Below are 20,380 nucleotides of genomic sequence, written 5' to 3' on the forward strand. Positions count from 1 at the left end.
TAACTCATCTGGACCCACAATCAGGTCAGGAGTGATCCCTGAAAGCAGAACCAGGAGCAAGTCCCAAGCACTTCCAGATGTGACTTCCAAGCAAGCAATAAATAAAAATAAATATGATCTTGGAGTATTGATTATCTGAGCATTTGAGTGATGACATTTAACGAACCTGATCATTTGTTTTTAGTGAAATTATGTGAATCACACTAATTTCCATGTATGATTATTTATAACATCCATAACGTATAGCTAGATTCTGCTAATTTTGATGTGACATATGCCACTCCAGGGCTGGAGCCATAGCAGAGCAGGTAGGGTGTTTGCCTTGCACATGGCCGACCCAGGTTCGGATCCTCCATTCCTCTCGGAGAGCCCGGCAAGCTACTGAGAGTATCCCACCCGCACGGTAGAGCCTGGCAACTTCTTGTGGCATATTCAATATGCCCTAAACAGTAACAATAAGCCTCACAATGGAGACGTTACTGGTGCCTGCTCGAGCAAATCGATGAACAATGGAATGACTGTGATACAGTGATGCCACTTAAATGTAGGATTAGAGATCATATTTTAACATGAATGTCCTTAATGACACCTGCTGTATGTGATGCTGATAAAGAATCAACCAAGTCATTTACTGAAAATTAATGTACTCCTAGAGACTGAATTGGGGTCAACAACATGTGCCTGAAGCTCTGTTAAGCTGATCCCACATTATCCTAGTTTTTAAGACATATTAAATACAGTATTAGGTAAGTTAAAAAGAAGATAAAGAAATTAATAATTGCATGACTCAAGTCTTAGGAAGGAGCACAGAACATATAGCATATAAAAAACTGAAAACATGTGTTGTGTTTATATTTGTATCATGTGCTCTTTTGGAAAAAGAAAGTGATTTTGTAACTTGAATGTACTTAACTTTGAAAAAAACAAACTTCTCAGTTTTGCAATTATTATCATTTTCTACCAATAATTATATAATTCATTCAGATGAAAATAAAAGAACATATAAGCATCCTGGTCACCTGGATACATATAATGTATCTGAATGTATGTTACTAATACTAAATTTAGTTGTAACAGTAGCATATATTGAATCCTGGCTATTACTAACTAAAAATATTGAAAGCTTTTAATACATTTTCTAGTGTTATTTTCTCATGCATCTAAGAAACAATTCAATCATACTTTTAGTATCTATCCTAAAATTATCCAGAGTATATCTGTACTGTTTTGAGAAGGCTGGGGTTTGTTCAATATTCAGAAATGCTCAAGGAGTTTTTTGGCTCTGTGCTCAAGGGTCAATTCTCTCTGTACTTAGGTACTGTGTGGGGGGCAAGGAAAAAACTGGAGTCAGTCTCGTGCAAGCGCAAACCAAGTGCCCTTTCCACTATATTCTCTCCAGCACCATCATCTTTAAGATCCTATAGTTCTGTTAAAATAGTCAGATGGAAAGGTATCTTTTTGATATTGTTAATAATTTACAGCCCACGGCCAGAAAAAAATACTAGATTGAACTAAATATCATCCTCATTGGGCAGAAGTTTAGTATTTGACAATATTAGTACTTCCCTGAGCCATCTACCTATTCCTAGACCATCATCCATGACAAAAGCAAATGGAGTGAGTAAAAATATAACGTCTGATATGGACCTCTTGGAAAGAGCTACAAGTTAAGAATAACTTCAAAGGATATTGTATGTTGTGCTGCCATGTTGAATATATTCATATACAGAAAAATATTTTTTACAATCATTAAAGATATTTAGACTTCCCTAATATCTGTGTCCCATACTTTTTAGTTGATTCCTATATTTCTTTAGTAATTTATATTAATTTTAAATTTTTTGGAAGGTGTTCACATCCAACTGTGCTAAGGTATGAGTACTGGCCAGGCTCCAGGAACTACCTGTGCATGTGGTGCTTGAACGGTGAACTGCCACATACAAGGCACCTATCCCCTGGAGAGTCTTCCCAGCATCTGGTATTTTTATATTGAGAACCATTCTGCAATTAGAGAGCCCTTTGATACTTCTGGTTGTCTTCAAGGAATTTGAACTTATTTAAACATATGAATTGTTAAATGGGATTATAACAATGCCACCTTTTAAACATTGAGAAATATACTTATTAAGTAAATTTTAATAAGTTTTTAATGATAATCAATGTGTTTCTTGAAAACAACAATGGTGTTTATATAATCATATTTATTGTTCTTGACTAAACTAATTGCTTGAAAGATAAGAGAATATGTACATAGTGAGTAAAATTATAGTATAATTTTTAAAAATAAGTAGTTGTTTTAACATATATATTTAATTGTAGAAATCAAACTTTATTTATTTACTGTTGTTTGAATATAAGACATTAGAATGCCCAAGTATCTTAGAGATTAAAATGGTGGATATTTTATGTATATTTTTTAGAATATCATCAAAATGTTAACTTGTCCCTAAATTTCAATAGTTTTTTAAAAATACATGTAAAAGTAGCTTAAACATTTAAAGTTTATTTAATGTTAAGGCAAGTTGTCAATTATTCAGAAGTAGGAACGTATGTAAACATAGTACCAATCCAAGCATAGGCTCCTTACAGTTTGAAATTTTACCCATTTACCTTCATATTCATCTGATAATTTCTGCAAAGATGTATATTATATGTTTCATGTACTCAGATTTTGTTAAATGGAAACATCAAGTGTTAATCCCTTGATAGAATACATATTTTGTTAATCATCTTAATTATTCTTTGGCACAAAAGCTGTGGACTTCCGAAATAAATACAATTCTTAAAAAAAAAACCCTGATTCACAAGTAATCTCAGTATTTGGATCATTTTATTCAAAATTTATTTTATTGGAACATTATTTCATGAATTTTAAATGTTGATATGCTTCAGGATTCAGTGTTATATCACTTGCCATCACGAAATTGGTAAGACTCCTGACACTGTTCATTGGACTCTCGTAATGCCTTCTAATTGTTATCCTCAATTCTGAGATGAGAATTGTAGGATATGTTTAAAGTTTTTGTTTGTTTGACTTTGAGGCCATTCCTGGTAGTTTTCAGGCTTACTCTTGGCTCTACACTCAGGGATCACTTCTGGTGGAGTCAGGGACCCGAATTGGGTGCAGGGGATCAAACTAGGATCAGCCATATCCCCACACTATCTCTAGAATTTTTTTAATCAGAGTTTTACTGTTTCTTATCTGTTTCTTAATAAATAGCATATAAATGATGTTATCCAGTAATTCTTTCTAGTGATTTACTCTGTTAATTATACTATTCAGCTATTATGATAGCCAAGAAGTGCTACTGTATTATATTATACCATATAAAAAGCTATTATAGGGTAGCACAAAAGCAGCATTTGCTCTTTTTATTACACAAATGTTATTTTATTATGCATATATACCATGGGTTCGTTTTTGTTTTGTTTCATTTGGGGACAATAATCAGTGGGAGCACAAGTATTACCAATTTCTGATATATATTCTTTTCTTTCTGTTTTTTGTTTGCTTGTTTTTATGCTTCTTGACTGTACCTGACGATTCTCAGGGCTTAATATTGCCTTGTCTCCAAGGATTTCTCTTTATAAGTGCTCAGGGGATCATATGTCATAGCAAGACTGAACCTAGGTCAGCTATAGGAGGGGCAAGCACCTTAACCTCCGTACTATCTCTCCCACCCATGTATCTATTTACCTATTTATTTAGGAAGGGGGTGCCAGGAACAAAGATTACCAGTTGTGCCCTACTGCCAAAATATTATGATTCTGAAATCTCTTGATGTCTTTTCTGCATGTCGAGCAAGCCAGCTGGCATTTTTATGCCTCTCATGGAACTAGCCCCTTTTTTTAATCCCATTTATTTGTTACAAGGTATTGGTTATTCGCCATCTTAATTATTGTAAATAGTTCTATAGTAAATATAAATGTGTGTGTCTTTTTAAACTTGTGTTTTAAATAGGTGTTTTATGTATTTGGGGCAGATAGCTATAAATGGAAGTGTCCACTACATAATAATATGCTTTTTAACGTGTTTTAAAATTTCTGGAGAAACCTACATTCTATTCAATAAGAGGAGGAAGACTATAGAAATGAGTTCCATTTTCTCCACATTCTCAGTAGCCCTTGTTTCTGTTTATATATACATATATACACATACATCTATATATACATTATATATATAAATCAATCTATACCTATCTACATATATATGAAATTTCTCATTGGCATGAATATTACTTCATTGTCATTTTCATTTTCCTTACATTTAGTGATAATAATATTTGCGTGAATTTTTTTTGTTGCTTTTTTGGGGGGTTACACCCACTGATACTCAGGGGTTACTCCTGGCTCTGCACTCAGAAATTACACCTCGCAGTGCTCCCTGGCAGGACCATATAAAATGCTGGTAATTGAACCCAGGTCGGCCGCATGCAAGGCAAATGGCCTACTTGCTGTGCTATTGCTCCAGCCCCTTGTGTGAATTTTTGCATCAGAGATTACTACTGACTTTATGCTCAGGAATCTCAACACTCCTGACAGTGCTCTGGGAACTACATGCGGTGCCAGTGATCGAATCAGGAATTGCCTCAGCAAGTCAAACACTTTATCCCTGTGCTATTATCTTTTTGGTCCCTAAATTAATGTCTTCAAATATCAAAACATGAGCTATAGAAAAACAACATGCAAATTCATAGTTTGCTAGCAATACTGTTTTGCAAGTTTAAAATGCATTTTTTAATTAATTTCTTAATTGTAAAATGTGGGCCAGCATTCACAGAATGTAAGAAGATGTTTCCATTTCTGTGTTTATGAAAAAATGTTGAAACTATTTATATTCCTTTAGACCACAATTTCTACCTTTCCTCTAATCTATCAGTATTAAAATGTTACATCAGACCTTTCCTTTCATTGGTGTGTAATGATTACTTTCACAAAAATGTATTTAAATTCTCATGAAGCATTTCTTTTATGAAGAAGTTATTAATTATCTATGTTACTTACAGTTATGTTTATAAAAACTGTTGAACTTTGAGTCAAAATTCCCAATTCTCAAACAATAGAACACTGCTGAGACAAGACCTCTCTACTCTCTCACATTAGATAATACAGTAGTTTTTTCATTTGATGATTTTGGAGTCAGGTTTTTATCTTCACAAGGATAATCATTGTATGCAAAACCACTATCCACAATTCTTTTTCCAGAGATGACTTTTATAGATGTATTCAATTGATAATGTTCATAGAATAAATGAAGCTGTAGACATAAATTTTTCTATGTCTTTGATTATGGGAAACACTATGAGGGAAATTCTTGCTGGTAATGGGAAACATTGTATATTTACAATTATATCAACTACTATTGCTCTTACTCTTCATTCTTTCCATCTGTGGTCTATATATTATTATCCCAATATTTTAAAATGCATTCCATTTGTATTTTATTTTCAAAGTTCTAAGTAAGAGATAAGCAAAGCTTCACTTCCTTCATGGATAGTTGTAATCTATATAAATCTGAAGTTTAAATGTGTGAAATATTAGGTTTCAGCAGTAGGTGGAGAGTATTTGAGAAGAAAGAATACATGCCTAGGTTTGGGAAGTATAAAGTGTTGTGCAAAGCCATTAGCTTGAATCCAGTCAACTATTTAACGTGTTCATATCATTCTGAAGTAAGAATATTTAGTGAAGTATCCATAGCACAGAATGCCCTATGTGCAGGATGTCTGGTTGTTACAATGAATAAGCACACTGTTGACATTTAGTGCTTGAGTTTAGAGCCTGAATATTTTCCCACTGCAAAAGCTATGGCTCTCAAAATACCAGTAGTTTTTTAATTGACCAAAATCCCTTTAGTGTTTATGAGAGCAGGCTGTGTGTCATTATCCTGAATCTTAATCTTGACCCTTCCAAATTGAATGACATTAAGAAAATCATTTAACTTCCAAAAAAAAAATCTCATACCTGACTTGTAAGACTTGGAAGGTTCAGATGAAAAAAACCACATTTTTGTATTAAGAGAAATACAGTAATTTCTCTTAATACATGTGGCATATAATGTGCTTTTAATTGCTGTTACATTAATAACAGCAATAGCTGCCATAAAAAACATTCTGTTTTGAAACCTAGCGAGTTAAAATAATGAAGACGTAAATGTTTGATTGGTTACAAAATACATATTAAATTATTTGTTATATTTAAGCCTGCTAAGTGAACAGCCAACTTATTTTCTATCCAATATCCAACACAACTGATTGAGCTGTATGAATTAATCGAGGTTCCATTAACATTCCACAACTCTTATCTTCCTTTTGTTAGACTTGCCTTCTCTCCCCTACTGAGAGAGCACACCTAACGAAAGGCAGTTTCATAATTTCATACTCTTATTATTTGATATTATTTAAAAAATAATTTTATTGAAAGCTTCCCTGGTGTCTGTATCAGTTATTTATTTTTTTGGTCATGAAGTTAGCCAGCACATGGTGATTAAGATGGAAATGTTTCTTGTATCATAACAATATGTCAAGATTTCAGTAGGATGGGATGTAGGGGTACTTTAGAATAGCTCACCTAAAATTCAGGTCCTTGAGTGTCTTGCTAATCTTCTATCTTACACATAGACTTTCCACCTTGGGCTTATTTCTTATGCTTTCAGCAGGGTCATGCCTTTTAATTTCAAATGCTCAGAACCTAAAGCAATTCAGGAACATTCCGCACTTCACATACATATCTCCTTAGTGGAAAGGAAAATGATTCCGAGGAAACTTGTGGTGGGCACTGTCCTTTAGTTGTTATTAGTTAATACTGGACTTCTGATCCTAGCTGCCAGAGAAACCAAGAAAGCAAGCATAAGACCTTTCTTATTTCTAGAGTGGGAAGTGGAATCTTCTAAAAATGGGAAAAAAGCTGTTGGGTGGGCAACTATCTCTTCAACCCCCAATCCCAGATGTCCACAGCAAGAGTCGCTTCCAATTTGGTGCTGTTGGAGTGCTTCAGATACACCTCTATTTGCACCTACTTCACAATCTTGCAAATATTTCTGTATTTGCCTACCCATAGCAACTTGTTGGTAGCAATCCTGTGGTCTCCATCAAAGCATTTTTAGCAGGTATTTTGATGGACAGGGAGTGGATAAATTTAGTTAATATTTAAAATAGGCAACACTGCTTATGGTTGGGAAAATATATTTTAAAATCCAAAGTACAACTTAAGATCAGGAAAAGGATTGTCTTGGAAGAGCTGTAATGATTAAAGCACAGCTCGTAGGGCTGGACATGTTGTATCATCCCTGAAAGAGCCAGAGCTTAGCCATCTGCTTCACATCTCACTAAGCCTGAAAAAATGAAAGAAAGAAAGGAAGAAAGGAAGAAAGAAAGAAAGAAAGAAAGAAAGAAAGAAAGAAAGAAAGAAAGAAAGAAAGAAAGAAAGAAAGAAAGAAAGAAAGAAAGAAAGAAAGAAAGAAAGAAAGAAAGAAAGAAAGAAAGAAAGAGAGAAAGAAAGAAAGAAAAGGAAATATAAAATGTGTGCCCCTGAAAGGTTGAATGTAAATCATATAGGATTTAGAGGATGGAACTTACAAGGAAATGTCAATAATTTAGAATTTTCCGTCTATATTTACAAAGAAGAACTGTCAAAATGTTCCCTTCTTGAACAGTGCGGTATATGAAATAACTGCAGATTCATTTCAGTGGGCCTTTGAGAAAGGGCAGGCAAAAGAGAAACAGAACATTTATACTGAGTTTGAGAAACAGAACTACAAAACATTAGTCCAATCACAAAAAGCTCATCAACCACTTTGAAATTATCAGTTTTAGACACTGAAAAATATAACTTTGTCTCTTCCTAGACAAGGAATAAAGGTTTTACTCATGTGTTTTGTTTGTTTTTTTTTAATTTTATTAGTAAAACTCTAGTTCCAAATCCCTGAGTGAGGAGTGCTTAATAATTTTCCATATCACTACCTGGAAATGATAAGTAACCTATAATGTTTAAATGATCAAGAAAAGATAACAAATGATTTTTAAAAAGCCTTTCTTATTGAAAAAGAAATGTCAGGTTGGATTTGAAATGTTTACAGAGATCCTTTACAGTTACTTATTCATTATGATAGAAATGATAAATGAGCAAAGCTTCTTCCTAAGCAGGCTGCACTTATTTAAATTTTCTTATTTTTCCCCTTTGATTGTATATAAGTTGTTTTTGCAGGAACAAATTGCTATTTGCAGTTTTATAACAACTGATACTTAATTGGGCAAAGAAAGAGTGTGAGTCTGGTGGAAAATAAATATCACAAAAATATATGATTAAATGAAATTTTCTAATTATAGAAAATAATTAGAAAAAAATCTAACTTTTCCATCCCATGAGTATAGAGTGTATAGACAAATTTCTATATCTGTGGTCAGAAAGATCTTATATGCACATTTATGATAACCTGTGTATCTTCCAGTGAAAAAGGCCTCGGTCTTGTGCAGATGTATTTTTGACACTGTAATATAAAGGGGGCAAGATGTATTTTATTTAAAATAGATAGAGTTATCAAGTTTACCACTCTCTTGATTGGGCTTTAAAAGGTGGTATGTGGTTTGTGAAGTGGTTGTGTTTCCTTATTTGCAGTTTCCTTATTTGCAGTCCCTAGTGTCCCTAGTATAATATATTACCAGAGACTTTGCAGCTTAAGGGAATATTATTGCCCTAGGTAAGAAATTTAGCATCTTCTGCTTTGATATTTTTTAGAGACCCTAAGAAAACACCTGTTTCCGTGTCTTTTCCATTTTTGGGAAACTGCTTATGTTCCATGGCTCATGGCTCCTTCCTTATAGCACTACAACTTCTACTGACACATTTTCTCTCTGATTTCTCTCTCATAATAAAAGCTATATTATTACAGAGTACTTATTTGGATTATGCAGAATAGTTTCCTTACCTCAAGATTAATTTAAGTACTTGCTGAATCCACATGGCTATGTTAGGAAATATATTATCACTTCCGAGAATTAGATCTGTGGTTATCTTTGGGAGGACATTATTTCACTCACCACGTGACTCTCATTAAAAAACTTGATTAGCCTTACTTAATCAGTCCTTGCTTCAAGGCAGATCTGTCATCTAATTTTACAATAACAGAGCATATGCACACATTGTGCTAGTGAGTGTGCACATATGTCTGCAGTTAGAGTAATTAAGTCTTTAAATGATCAATGATGACTCAGCATAACAATGGGAGTCATTGATTAGAAATCATGCAAACCATTAAATGTGAAAAGTCTTTTTCACTAAAATTTTCCTTCCAATTCAAACCTACGCATATTTCTAAAGAGCAGATATAACAATAATAAATGATACCATGAATCAGAATTGTATAAGGTTTACTTTTCAAAAAATCATATATTTTGTAAAAAATATGTGCTTCCTTAGCAAAATGCATGTCAAATTTAGTTGTTTATAATCTATTCATCCCAACACCAATCTTCCAAATGTACATGAACTAAAAACTCTATTTTTATTAAATATGGAATTTACACAAGGGCTTCAGTTCATCTGAAATTTAAAATGATTGTTTCTAATCAAATTGCCTTTTAAAATAGAACAAAACCGTTATTAACATATTTGGCTAAGTTACAATTATACAGCAAGCTATTGTGGAAATGTAATTTTCAGTTTATTCTTTAGGACACTCTAGAGGATAACATAGAATCTCAAGTTTGATTTTTAGTTTTCATGAATGTTTTAATTTTATACAGTATAATCTTTGCTATTTCATTTTAGCTATGGGGAAACTTAGTTTTATTTTGCTGATTAAATAAAGTTATTTATCATTCTAATAAAACAGTACATTGGTATTGCTTTTTTCTCTCCATTCAATAATAATGTATATTTCTTTTCAGAAAATTTGTCTTTCTTGTGATTTAAATTATATTATTGAGGTAAATATAAAATCTAAGTTATAAACCTCTGCCCCCTATGATTTCTTCACACAGGAGGGATTATAGAAAAGAAAATTAAACTGCGGTCTTGCTCAGTGATGAAAAGAAGAAAATGTTCATTTTGGAAAGTTTCTAGTACACCAACTGAAACTTTCATTAGACTGTAAATATAGAGTAAGATATTGACACAAGGGAAAGGTATTCTAAGGAACAAAATAAAATAGCAAAAATATGTAAATTATTTATTTAGGGAAGTCCAGTCAATACCACCAATATGGACATATAAGAGTATAAGTTCAAAGATGAGATGATAGAATAAAACTATGGCATAGTTATCACTATCACTATCATCCTGTTGATCATCGATTTGCTTGAGTGGGCCAGTAACGTCTCCATATGTCGTAGCCCTGAGAATTTAGCAACCTCTCTTTACTTCTCCTTCCCAATGGTGCCACATTAGAGGCTCTTTCAGGGTCAGGGGCATGAGACCCATCATTGTTACTGTATTTGTCATATGAGTATGTCACAGGGAGCTTTCCAGGCTCTCCCATGAGAGCAGGAAGCTCTTGATCAGTTTCTTGCCAGGTTCTCTGAGAGGGAGAACTAGGCTATAAGAGGTCATGTGGCCACTTTATGGCCTCGCACTTCCGGGAGCGTGGTTTTATAGTCTCTGGATGTTGGCCGTTGATGGGATTACAAAGTGCCAGGGGCAATCCCTGGGTGTGACCGCCTAGCTACTGGAAAGTGGGGGATCTGGGTGGAAAGGGCCAATCCCAATCCGAGCAGGCTTGGAGATCTTGGTCCCAGGTCCGCACACCTGGGTTCCTCTGCCGGCTCCTTCATGCGTGAAGCTCTCCCAAGCATGTGGCGAGGGGCCTTGAGCATGGCTGTAGATGGGTTCCGGAGGTCTTCAGCTGCTGGGGCTCTGCTTGGGGCGGGGAGGGAGACTGAACCCATCGCCTCCAAGGGGCCCCATTGAAGATAGCCAGGTACGTGGGCAAGAGACTCTGCATTTATATCTTCTGGGAGCTTGATTTTATAGTCTCTAGATATTGGCCCTTGATGGGATTATGCAATGCCAGAGACAATTTTTAATAAAAATAGAATAATAGTACTAAAAATCAATTTTCTTAAAATATTCAAGGAGCTTGAAACTGCACAACTATTCAACAGACCATTATTAGTAGATGCTAGTGCAATTGTTTTACTCAATAACTCCCTCCTGTTTTATGAAAATTAAAAATTAGTATTTCATCATATTAAAAAAGAACATAAATTATATACTTTTGTGGCAATGCAAGCACAAAAGTTATTTAAGACCATCTACATGAAACTTTCAAAAATTGTATTATGGCTTCTTTTAAATTAACTAATTATGTGTTTTATTTGAAAATTGTTTTGTTAGTGAATCACCGTGGGGGTACCATTACAGATTACAAACTTTCATACTTGCCTTTCAGTCATATAATGATGAGTATCTATTCTTCCCCAGGGCCCATTCTCCACCACCAATGGTCTCAGCATCCTTCCTACTACCCCCAGCCTGCCCCCCCCCGCCCACTCACCTCGCCTCTGTGGCAGGGCATTCGATTTTGCTCTCTCTCTCTCTCTTTGTGGGTGCTGTGGTTTGCAGTAGAGGTACTAAGTGCCTATCATGTTCGTTCAACCCGCCTCTCCTATCCTGAGCAGGCCCTCCTAGCACCTTTTACTTAGTGGTCCCTTCTGTATCTGAGCTGCCTTTTCCCCCAGCATGTGAGGCCAGCTTCTAAGCTGTGGAGTAATACTCCTGGTACTTACCTCTGCTGTTCTTGGGTGTTATTCTTCATTCTGTTACTTTTTATTTCACATATGAGTGCAACCTTTCTGTGTCTGTTCCTCTCTTTCTGACTTATTTAACATGATACTTTCCATGTTGCTCCACCTATATGCAAATTTCATGACTTCATCTTTTCTAACAGCTGAATAGTATTCCATTGTATAGATGTGCCAAAGTTTCTTTAACTAGTCATCTGTTCTCGGGCACCTGGGTGTTTTCCAGGTTCTGTCTATTGTAAACAGTGCTGCAATGAACATGTAATTGTAGATGTCATTTCTACTATACTTTTTTGCATATCTGGGATATATTCCCAGAAGAGGTATTGCTGAGTCAAATGGGAGCTCAATTTCTAATTTTTTGAGAAGAATCCATACTATTTTCCAAAAGGGCTGAGCCATTCAGCATTCCTTCCAACAATCTGTGCATGGTTGACTTCTATCTTAAGTGCATCGTGGTCTGCAAAGATAGTTGATACAATTTCTATCTTCCTGATTCTATTGTATGTTTTGTCACCCAGCACATGGCTATTTTGGAAAATGTTCCATATGCACTGGAAAAAAATGTGTTTTCTTTCTTTTTGGGATGAGAAGCCCTATATAGATCTGTTAGATCTCTCTCTCCTATCTCTTCCTTTAAAACCAGTGTTTCCTTGCTGAGTTTTAATCTTGTAGATCTATCTACAGGTAATAGGGCAGTGAAGTCTCTAACTACTATTGTATTGTTAGCAATGTCCTTGTTAAAATCTATTAGCATTTTTTTAAATATTTAGCTGGTCCCTCACTAGGTATTGTACACATTTAGGAGTGTGATTTCTTCCTGCTGTACATATCCCTTGACTAGTAAAAATTGGCCTTCATTGTTCCTTCTAATCTTTTTCAAGATTAGAAGGAACAATGAAATCTATGTTGTCGGATAGTAATGGCCACTCCGCCTTTTTTGAGGGAGTTGTTGCTTGCAGGATTGTTTTCCATTCTTTGACTTTGAGTCTGTGTTTGCTCTGACTGTTCAGGTGTGTATCTTGTAGGCAGCAGACTGTTGGGTTTAGTTTCTGAATCCATTTTGTCACTCTGTGTCTCTTAATTAGTGCATTTAGACTGTTAAAGTTGAGGGAGATTATTGTCATAGGTGTTGTGTCATCTTCCTGTAAGGGTTTGTTGTGTTTGTAGGGTTTCTTCTTGTCTTACAGTAGCCCCTTTAGTCCTTCTTTTAAGCTTGGTTTTGAGTTTATGAAGCTCCTGAGATGTTGTTTATCCATGAAATAGTGTATTGTTTCTTCAGGTTTGAGTGAGGGTTTAGCTGGATAAGGTATTCTTGGTGAGGTGTTCATTTCAGTGAGTTTTTTCACCATGTCCCCCCATTGTCTTCAGGCTTGAAGAGTTTCCTCTGATCGGTCTGTTGTAAATCTAAGGGGTGCTCCTTTGTATGTTATTTCCTTCTTTGACCTTGCTGCTTGTAGTATTCTGTCTCTATCTGTGGCATCCATCATTCTGACTGTGATATGTCTTGGAGTCGTCTCACCAGGGTCTCTTTTAGCTGGCAATCTTTGGGCTCCTTGGATCTGGATGCCTACATTCTCCAGCTCTGGGAACTTTTCAGCAATGATATTTTTTACTGACTTTTTCATTGGGGTTGTCTCCGTGTCCTTTTGGTATTCCGATGATTCTAATATTGTTCCTCTTGAAATCATCCCCTAGGTTTCTGATTCGCCTAAGAGCTATTTTGAGGTCTTTTCCATTCCTTGTTGCCTGTAAGCTTCCTGCAGCTCATCTTCAAGCTCACTGATTCTGTCATTGGCTCTGGCCATTCTACTATTGAGGGCACCCACTGAGTTTTTAATATCGTCTACAGAATCCTTAATTCATGACACTTCATTTTGTAGCTTTTTTATTTCTGCTCTCATTATTTCTTCCTGTATTTTCTCGACTGTCCGTTCCATTGTTTATTTCAAGTCCTCCTTTAATGTCCTGGATGTCTGTTGAGTCGTTTCTTTGAGTTCATTGAACATCTTCAATATTTAATCTCTGAATTCTTTATCAGAGAGATCATATTTGTGGGTAATGCTTGTTGAGGCACCTGGACCCTTTTCATTATCATCTCCTTGTGGTGGGGATTTTCATTGTTTCTTCATGTTTTTGTAGTAGTGTGGTGGTGGAACCTTCCAGTTCACTATCAGTATTGCCCTCTTCCTCTCAGGTGCTCCTCAGCGGCTTAGGGGAGGCCTCTAGAGAAGCTTCAGAGGATGTGTTATTTTATACTGGACTTGTAGAGCTTCTGTGACGCCAGTATTATGGTTCAATTGGAATACGCTACTGGACTATTGTCCTAGTGTGTTTGAGATGCCCAGGATGACCTCCACAGAATTAGGTGATGGAAATGAAGATATGCCAGGAAAGGGAAAAATAGGCCACGCCCACTTATGCGGAGGCCACGCCCACTACCGCGATGTGGGTGGGGTGCCAGGTAAGGGGCCAGAAACCTGGGAAAGGGAGAAAACCAGGAGCGGTGCTGGAGGGTGGCTCAGGGACAGATGGGATGGTGCTAGGGGAGGTGGGGTGGCTCAGGGTCTGAGGAGATACCTGAGGCGCGGGTGTCGGGGAACTGGTGTCCTGGATTCGATTACTGACCTGGGAAAGGGAATAAAGCCGGAGCAGCGCTGGAGGGTGGCTCAGGGTCAGATGGGATGGTGCTGGGCTGTTTTAATATGTGTATCAATATTATAAAACTAAGAATTTCTCATGCTAGGATGGATCCTAAAAGACATTACAGACTATTATTTTTCAGACCATTGTATGTATTTTTAATGAAAAACTCTGTTATTATAAAGGGATTGACATAGTGCTAGCTTTGATCTGCCTTGAGGATGCAAAGGAAACTCCCTGAACATTCTCATAAGCTGCTTGTGTTATAATTACAATGTAAAATATAATGTGTCATACAATAGGAAGAAATTTAAAATAAGATTAGTTTTGCTCCCTCAGTAGTGTTATTAAGTACTTTAAATAGGATCAGGAATCATTAAACAGGATAAATGCAAAAATGCATGTACGTGCAAACTGTTTAGATTTTAATTCAAGGAATTCTATTCATTTTACATATACATTTCCATATATTTAAATAATCACCTTGAAACATTGAACATTTGTAGCTTAAAACCAATGTTTTGAAAAATAAACCTTGAAATAGAATAGCTGGTTGAAAACTAAATATGTGCATTGTAACTGACTATTCTTAACTGCTTTTCTCCAGAGCGATAATGTAAGAATATCTTCAAAATTGCAAAAGTGAGATTAACTTTTTCTTGTTGTTTTTTTGGTTTGGAGGCCACTCCTTTTCCTTCTTAAGGCTTACTTTTTACTCTAGTTCAGGTACCTTGCCTGGCAGTACTTGGCTGACAATATAGGCTACTGAGAATGGACCCACAAATCCCCTACCACACACATACACACACACATATACACACACACAATATGGACTCAAGTGAAATTGATCCCATATAGTTGAGATTACATGCTTTGGGAATTTATCTCAAGAGATTGTTTTCTAGGACTTTCCCAAGTAATTATTCTCTAGTTGTGGCTCTGTGTGGGTAAATATTTGGAGTTTAACACAGAAAACAATTTTTTAAAAAAGTTCAAAAAAACTGCAAATAAATACCTTAAACCATTAGTAAACACTCATTATTGTTAGAAAACCTGCACAGATTTCTGGTTGATTTATCTTCCAATTTTTCACAGAGTTTTTTCTAAACTTTTACCACTCCTTCAATGCTATCATCCTCAATTTCAAAAAAAATCATCATTTTAAAAAATCACAACTAAATATCTTAACTTTCTTCACTATCATGAGTTATTTATCAGTGTCCTTTTCTTTTTCCTCTCTTCCCCAAGACAGGCATTTGAATTGTGATTAAGATTCTTTTCCAGACCATGAATTCTCAGGTGGAGAACTGTTCCAATTTCAATTCATTTTTGGGTCTCCATTCCCTTCCCTTTGAGTGACACATTTTCCTCAATCTGCTAGCCACTTCTTAATCCAAAATTTATCCAACTAGTGACTCCCTCAGTCCAATCAATAGGATTTCTTATGACTTTAGTAAATTTACTTTCCTATAAATTCTTTCTCTCTGGGCTTTTGCCTTGCATGCAGCCAACCCAGGTTTGATTCCTCTGCCCCTCTTGGACAGCCCGGCAAGAGTATACCACCGTGAATATCCCGCCCACATGGTAGAGACTGGCAAGTTCCCCATGGTGTATTTGATATGACAAAAACAGTAACAACAAGTCTCACAATGGAGACATTACTGGTGCCTGTTGGAACAAGTCAATGAACAACCGGGCGACAGTGCTACATTCCCCTCACCCCCCTACTCTCTCTCTCTCTCTCTCTCTCTCTCTCTCTCTCTCTCTCTCTCTCTCTCTCTCTCTCTCTTTATCTTTCTCTCTATCTGGTTCTCTCTATCTTTTCTCTTCTGTCTTTCATCCCTTCTCCACTTGCTCAGTTAATTTTGTCTATGTCTAATTCTAGACTATTTCACTATGTTCTTACAGCTTCTGTCTAAAAATGTCTTTTTATTTTTTACAATTGCTTCCTCTGAAGTGTAGAAGCTTTATAATTGAATGTAGTCCCATTTGTTTATTTTTGCTTCTGCTAGCTTGGTCACTATTGACTCCTTAAATTCACCTTAAACTCTTCAGTAAATGGAGACTGCTATGCTTTTCTCAATGTAACTTATGGCTTCAGGTCTGATATTGAGTTGTTTAATCCATTTTGATTTGACTATTTGTGGTAGGAAAGGGTCTGTATTCAGTGGTGGTGGTAGAAAAGAATCCATATTCAGGTTTTCACGTAAACAACCAGTTTTCCCAATACCACTTGTTGAAGAGGTTTTCCTTGTTGTCCTTCATGCATTTTGTCATTTCTTTTTTTTTTTTGCATTACTCCTTGCAGTGCTTTTGAGACCATATGGGATACCAGGGATCAAACTGGGTCAGCCATGTGCAAAGCAAACACCCTGACCACTGTACTATTGTCCCGGCCCTTTTTGTTCCATTTTTTTGTTTTTGTTTTTTTGGGTCACACCCGGCAATGCACAGGGGTTACTCCTGGCTCTGCACTCAGAAATTACCCCTGGTGTTGCTCAGGGGACCATATGGGATACTGGGAATCAAACTCAGGTTGGCTATGTGCAAGGCAAACACCCTACCTTCTGTGCTATCGCTCCAGCCCTTTATTCCTTTTTTGAAGATTAACTATTTACCTGAGGATTTGTCTCTGTATTCTCAATTCTATTCCAGTGATTTGAGACTTTGTCCTTATTCCAGTACCACTGTTTTAAACTACAACTTAATAGTTGGAAGCTGGATAAAACAATGGCTGCCTGGGCTGGAGACATAGCACAGTAGGTAGGGGACTTCCCTTGCATGGCAGCTGACTCCGGTTTGACCCATAACCTCCCATATGGTTCCCCCAATACCGCCAGAGTGATTCCTGAGTGAAGAGGCAGAAGTAACCCCTGAGCATTGCTGGGTGTGACCCCAAACTCCAATAAAACAAAATGGCTCCCATTCCCATTTCCTTCGTTTAGGATTTTTTTTTTGCTCTATTGAAGGGGTGGGAGAATAAGTATTGCATAATAAATTTCAAGAGTGGTTAATCTACATTTTTGAAAATGTCATGGGTATTCTTGGACTGGAGCAATAGCACAGTAGGTAGAGTGTTTGCCTTGCACTTGGCCAACCCGGGTTTGATTCCTCTGCCCTCTCCGAGAGCCTAACAAGCTACCAAGAGTATCCCACCTGCACAGCAGAGCTTAGCAAACTACCCATGGCGTATTCGATATGCTAAAAACAGTAACAACAAGTCTCACAATGGAAACATTACTGGTGCCCACTTGAGCAAATTGATGAACAACAGGATGACAGTGCTACAGTGCATGGGTATTCCAACAGGGACTGCTTTGAATTTATAACTTCACTAGGAGGTTTTTAATGTGTAGTGCAACTAACTCATTTATTTTGTATTTGATTTTCCTATGGAGATAAAAATTCAATTTTATTTTATTTTCTTGTATCCCATTTCTCAGGACATCATAGACATTCAGTAGTGTTTGTTTAGTAAGTAAAGACCTATAATCACTTGACATGAAAAAGTACTATAAAGTAATAATTACTCTCTATTATTTATAGTATTATTATTCCATCATGATCATGACTAAGTATATGTACACTTACATGCAAATGCATACACATGCCATTATATGTCTATATATTTGATATCCATATGTTCTATCATTTTTTTATGGGCCCACACTCAGTAGTACTATGACAGTGAATGGGAAGAATATGGTACCTGAGATTCAGCACAGCTTATTAATATGCGTGTGCTCTACCACTTAAGCAATAACCCTAGCCATCTATCATGTTATGGAACAGTATCCAAATAAGCTTGAGACAATTTATTAGAGAGTATATTTTATTCTTTCAATCATTTAATCTCAAATTTATAATTCTTAACATTATTTGAAGTGCAATCTCCATTTTACTTTAGCCTAATAATCTTTTTTTTTTCTTTTTGGGTCATACCTGGCAATGCACAGGGGTTACTCCTGGCTCACGCACTCAGGAATTACCCCTGACGGTGCTCGGGGGGCCATATGGGATGCTGGGAATCGAACTCAGGTTGGCTGCGTGCAAGGCAAATGCCCTCCCTGCTGTGCTATGGCTCCAGCCCCTAGTCTAATAATCTTGATACATTCTTTGCCAAGAAAAGTATAAAAGTCTAACAGATGGTTATAGTTTATTAAACCATTGAGAGGGAGACGTAACACACACTACATTTTTGTATACTGCTAGATCTAATATTGTGGTCTTCAAACTATTAGGGTCTTAATCAATACATATTTAAACACTTATTTATTGATATATTTTGTTTATAATGAATAATTGCTATATAAGTATTAAAAAAACTACGTGGTGTAAAATGACTAAGATGTTCCCAACCCTCACCATTTTTAAGCTATCAGTTTGCAAGAAATGATTCATGAACAATTTCATTGATACTTGAATCCCCAGTATCAGATTGGATGTTTCAAAACTGAATACTTGAGCAGTAGGACAGCAAGCAAGATGCTTACCCTGTACTCCGAAGGTCTACATTGATTCACCGGCCTCAAGATACTCCCCTGAACACTGCCAGTGTAGAACCAGGAGGAAGCTCTGAGGGAGAAACAGGGTAAACAGGACTAACTGAAATAAATCATGAACAAAAACCAAACACACTACCCCCCTAAAAAAAAGTTAAAGAAAGAAGAAAAAAAGACAAAGAAAGAAAAATGGGAATGCTATTGATGAAGTTTAAGGACAATATTAAACTTCTAGTATGAAATTTTCCAATGAACTATGAAAGGAACTAAAATATCTATCCCAAGTATTTCTCCTTTGGATAAGTTTGTTCCAAAGAAATCTCTTCCTGCAATATCTATATATCTTCTGATAGAAGATCTAAATAATAAGCACAAGCAATCTATTACTATTGCAGAAGAGACTGGGTGAGACCATAACCACATCAAGTGTAGTGAAATTGCGTGCTTGAGGTTGACAAAAACTAAGCAAAATAATTGGCTTTGCTGCAGAAAAGAAAAGTGGGTCACATTCATGTACCTTTTATGGATGGCTTTCTCACATTTCATCTTTATACTGCTCTTGCTTTCATGTTCAGATCATTCATATTTTATTTTGAAACATTTCATTTTCAGATCAGCAGTTGTGTGATCCTGGTGAATTTCTTTGCCACGATCACGTGACTTGTGTCTCCCAGAGCTGGCTGTGTGATGGGGACCCTGACTGCCCTGATGATTCAGACGAGTCTTTAGATACCTGTGAGTAGAAAGGTTCTCATGCCATTTAGATTTACCTCATGTGAAACTAAATGTCAATTGTTTTCATGGATGATTGCTGTTCTAGTTGATTCTTTTTATACCAAATAGTCAAAGAAACTTGAAACCTTTTGTTTGTGTTTTCTTTAAAAAGAAATCTCATGATGTGAGTGACTGTTTAATATGCAGTTTTCTAGTGTGAATTAACTTATGGAAGAAGAAAAGTACAAGGTTAATTATTTCAGTGTTATTATCTAACTGCTAGGAAAAAGGTGGCTTGAAGAAGGAAACATTCCTTCAAATGTAACAATAAAAGTGAGTACAATACACTCCAGTAAATTTTCTCACACATTTTTGAGACAAAGGAAAATATGGAAGGGATAGTAAAGAAGTCAAACTTTAGTGCCTATATTATTTCTATTGTTATCTTAGGGGACTACACAATTTATTGAACACGATTTCTTTTGAACCTCAAGGTGAGAATAATATTTATCCACTTATACTGTGAGAATTTTTGTATGAATGATATCAGATTCACTTACTACATATAATTCTTACTTGAGTTGTGGAAATGAATCTAATTTTGAGTTGACTGAGGGCTTGACCCACAAGAAGTATATCACTAAATCAATATTGTCAGAGCCAAAGATAAATCTGATGGTTTTAAAAAAAAATCCACTGTCACATCAGTTTAGAATGTCCCCTAAATTTTGATATTTCTGTTCCTATCACCTCTAACATCAGTCTATGTTTTTCATGCTACCATAT

General features: G+C 36.0%; 1 protein-coding gene across 1 annotated transcript in view; it reads left to right on the forward strand.

Moving 5' to 3' along the window:
• LRP1B (LDL receptor related protein 1B) overlaps nt 1-20,380 on the forward strand; it is a 1,943,003-nt gene that overhangs the window by 326,863 nt on the left and 1,595,760 nt on the right. The window contains exon 2 of the mRNA XM_055124030.1: nt 19,493-19,615. Coding sequence (XP_054980005.1) covers nt 19,493-19,615 — 123 coding nt within the window. The remainder of the gene's footprint in view (nt 1-19,492; nt 19,616-20,380) is intronic.

This window comes from Sorex araneus, chromosome 1 (genome assembly GCF_027595985.1).
Source record: "Sorex araneus isolate mSorAra2 chromosome 1, mSorAra2.pri, whole genome shotgun sequence".
In the NCBI taxonomy this organism is placed as follows: domain Eukaryota; kingdom Metazoa; phylum Chordata; class Mammalia; order Eulipotyphla; family Soricidae; genus Sorex; species Sorex araneus.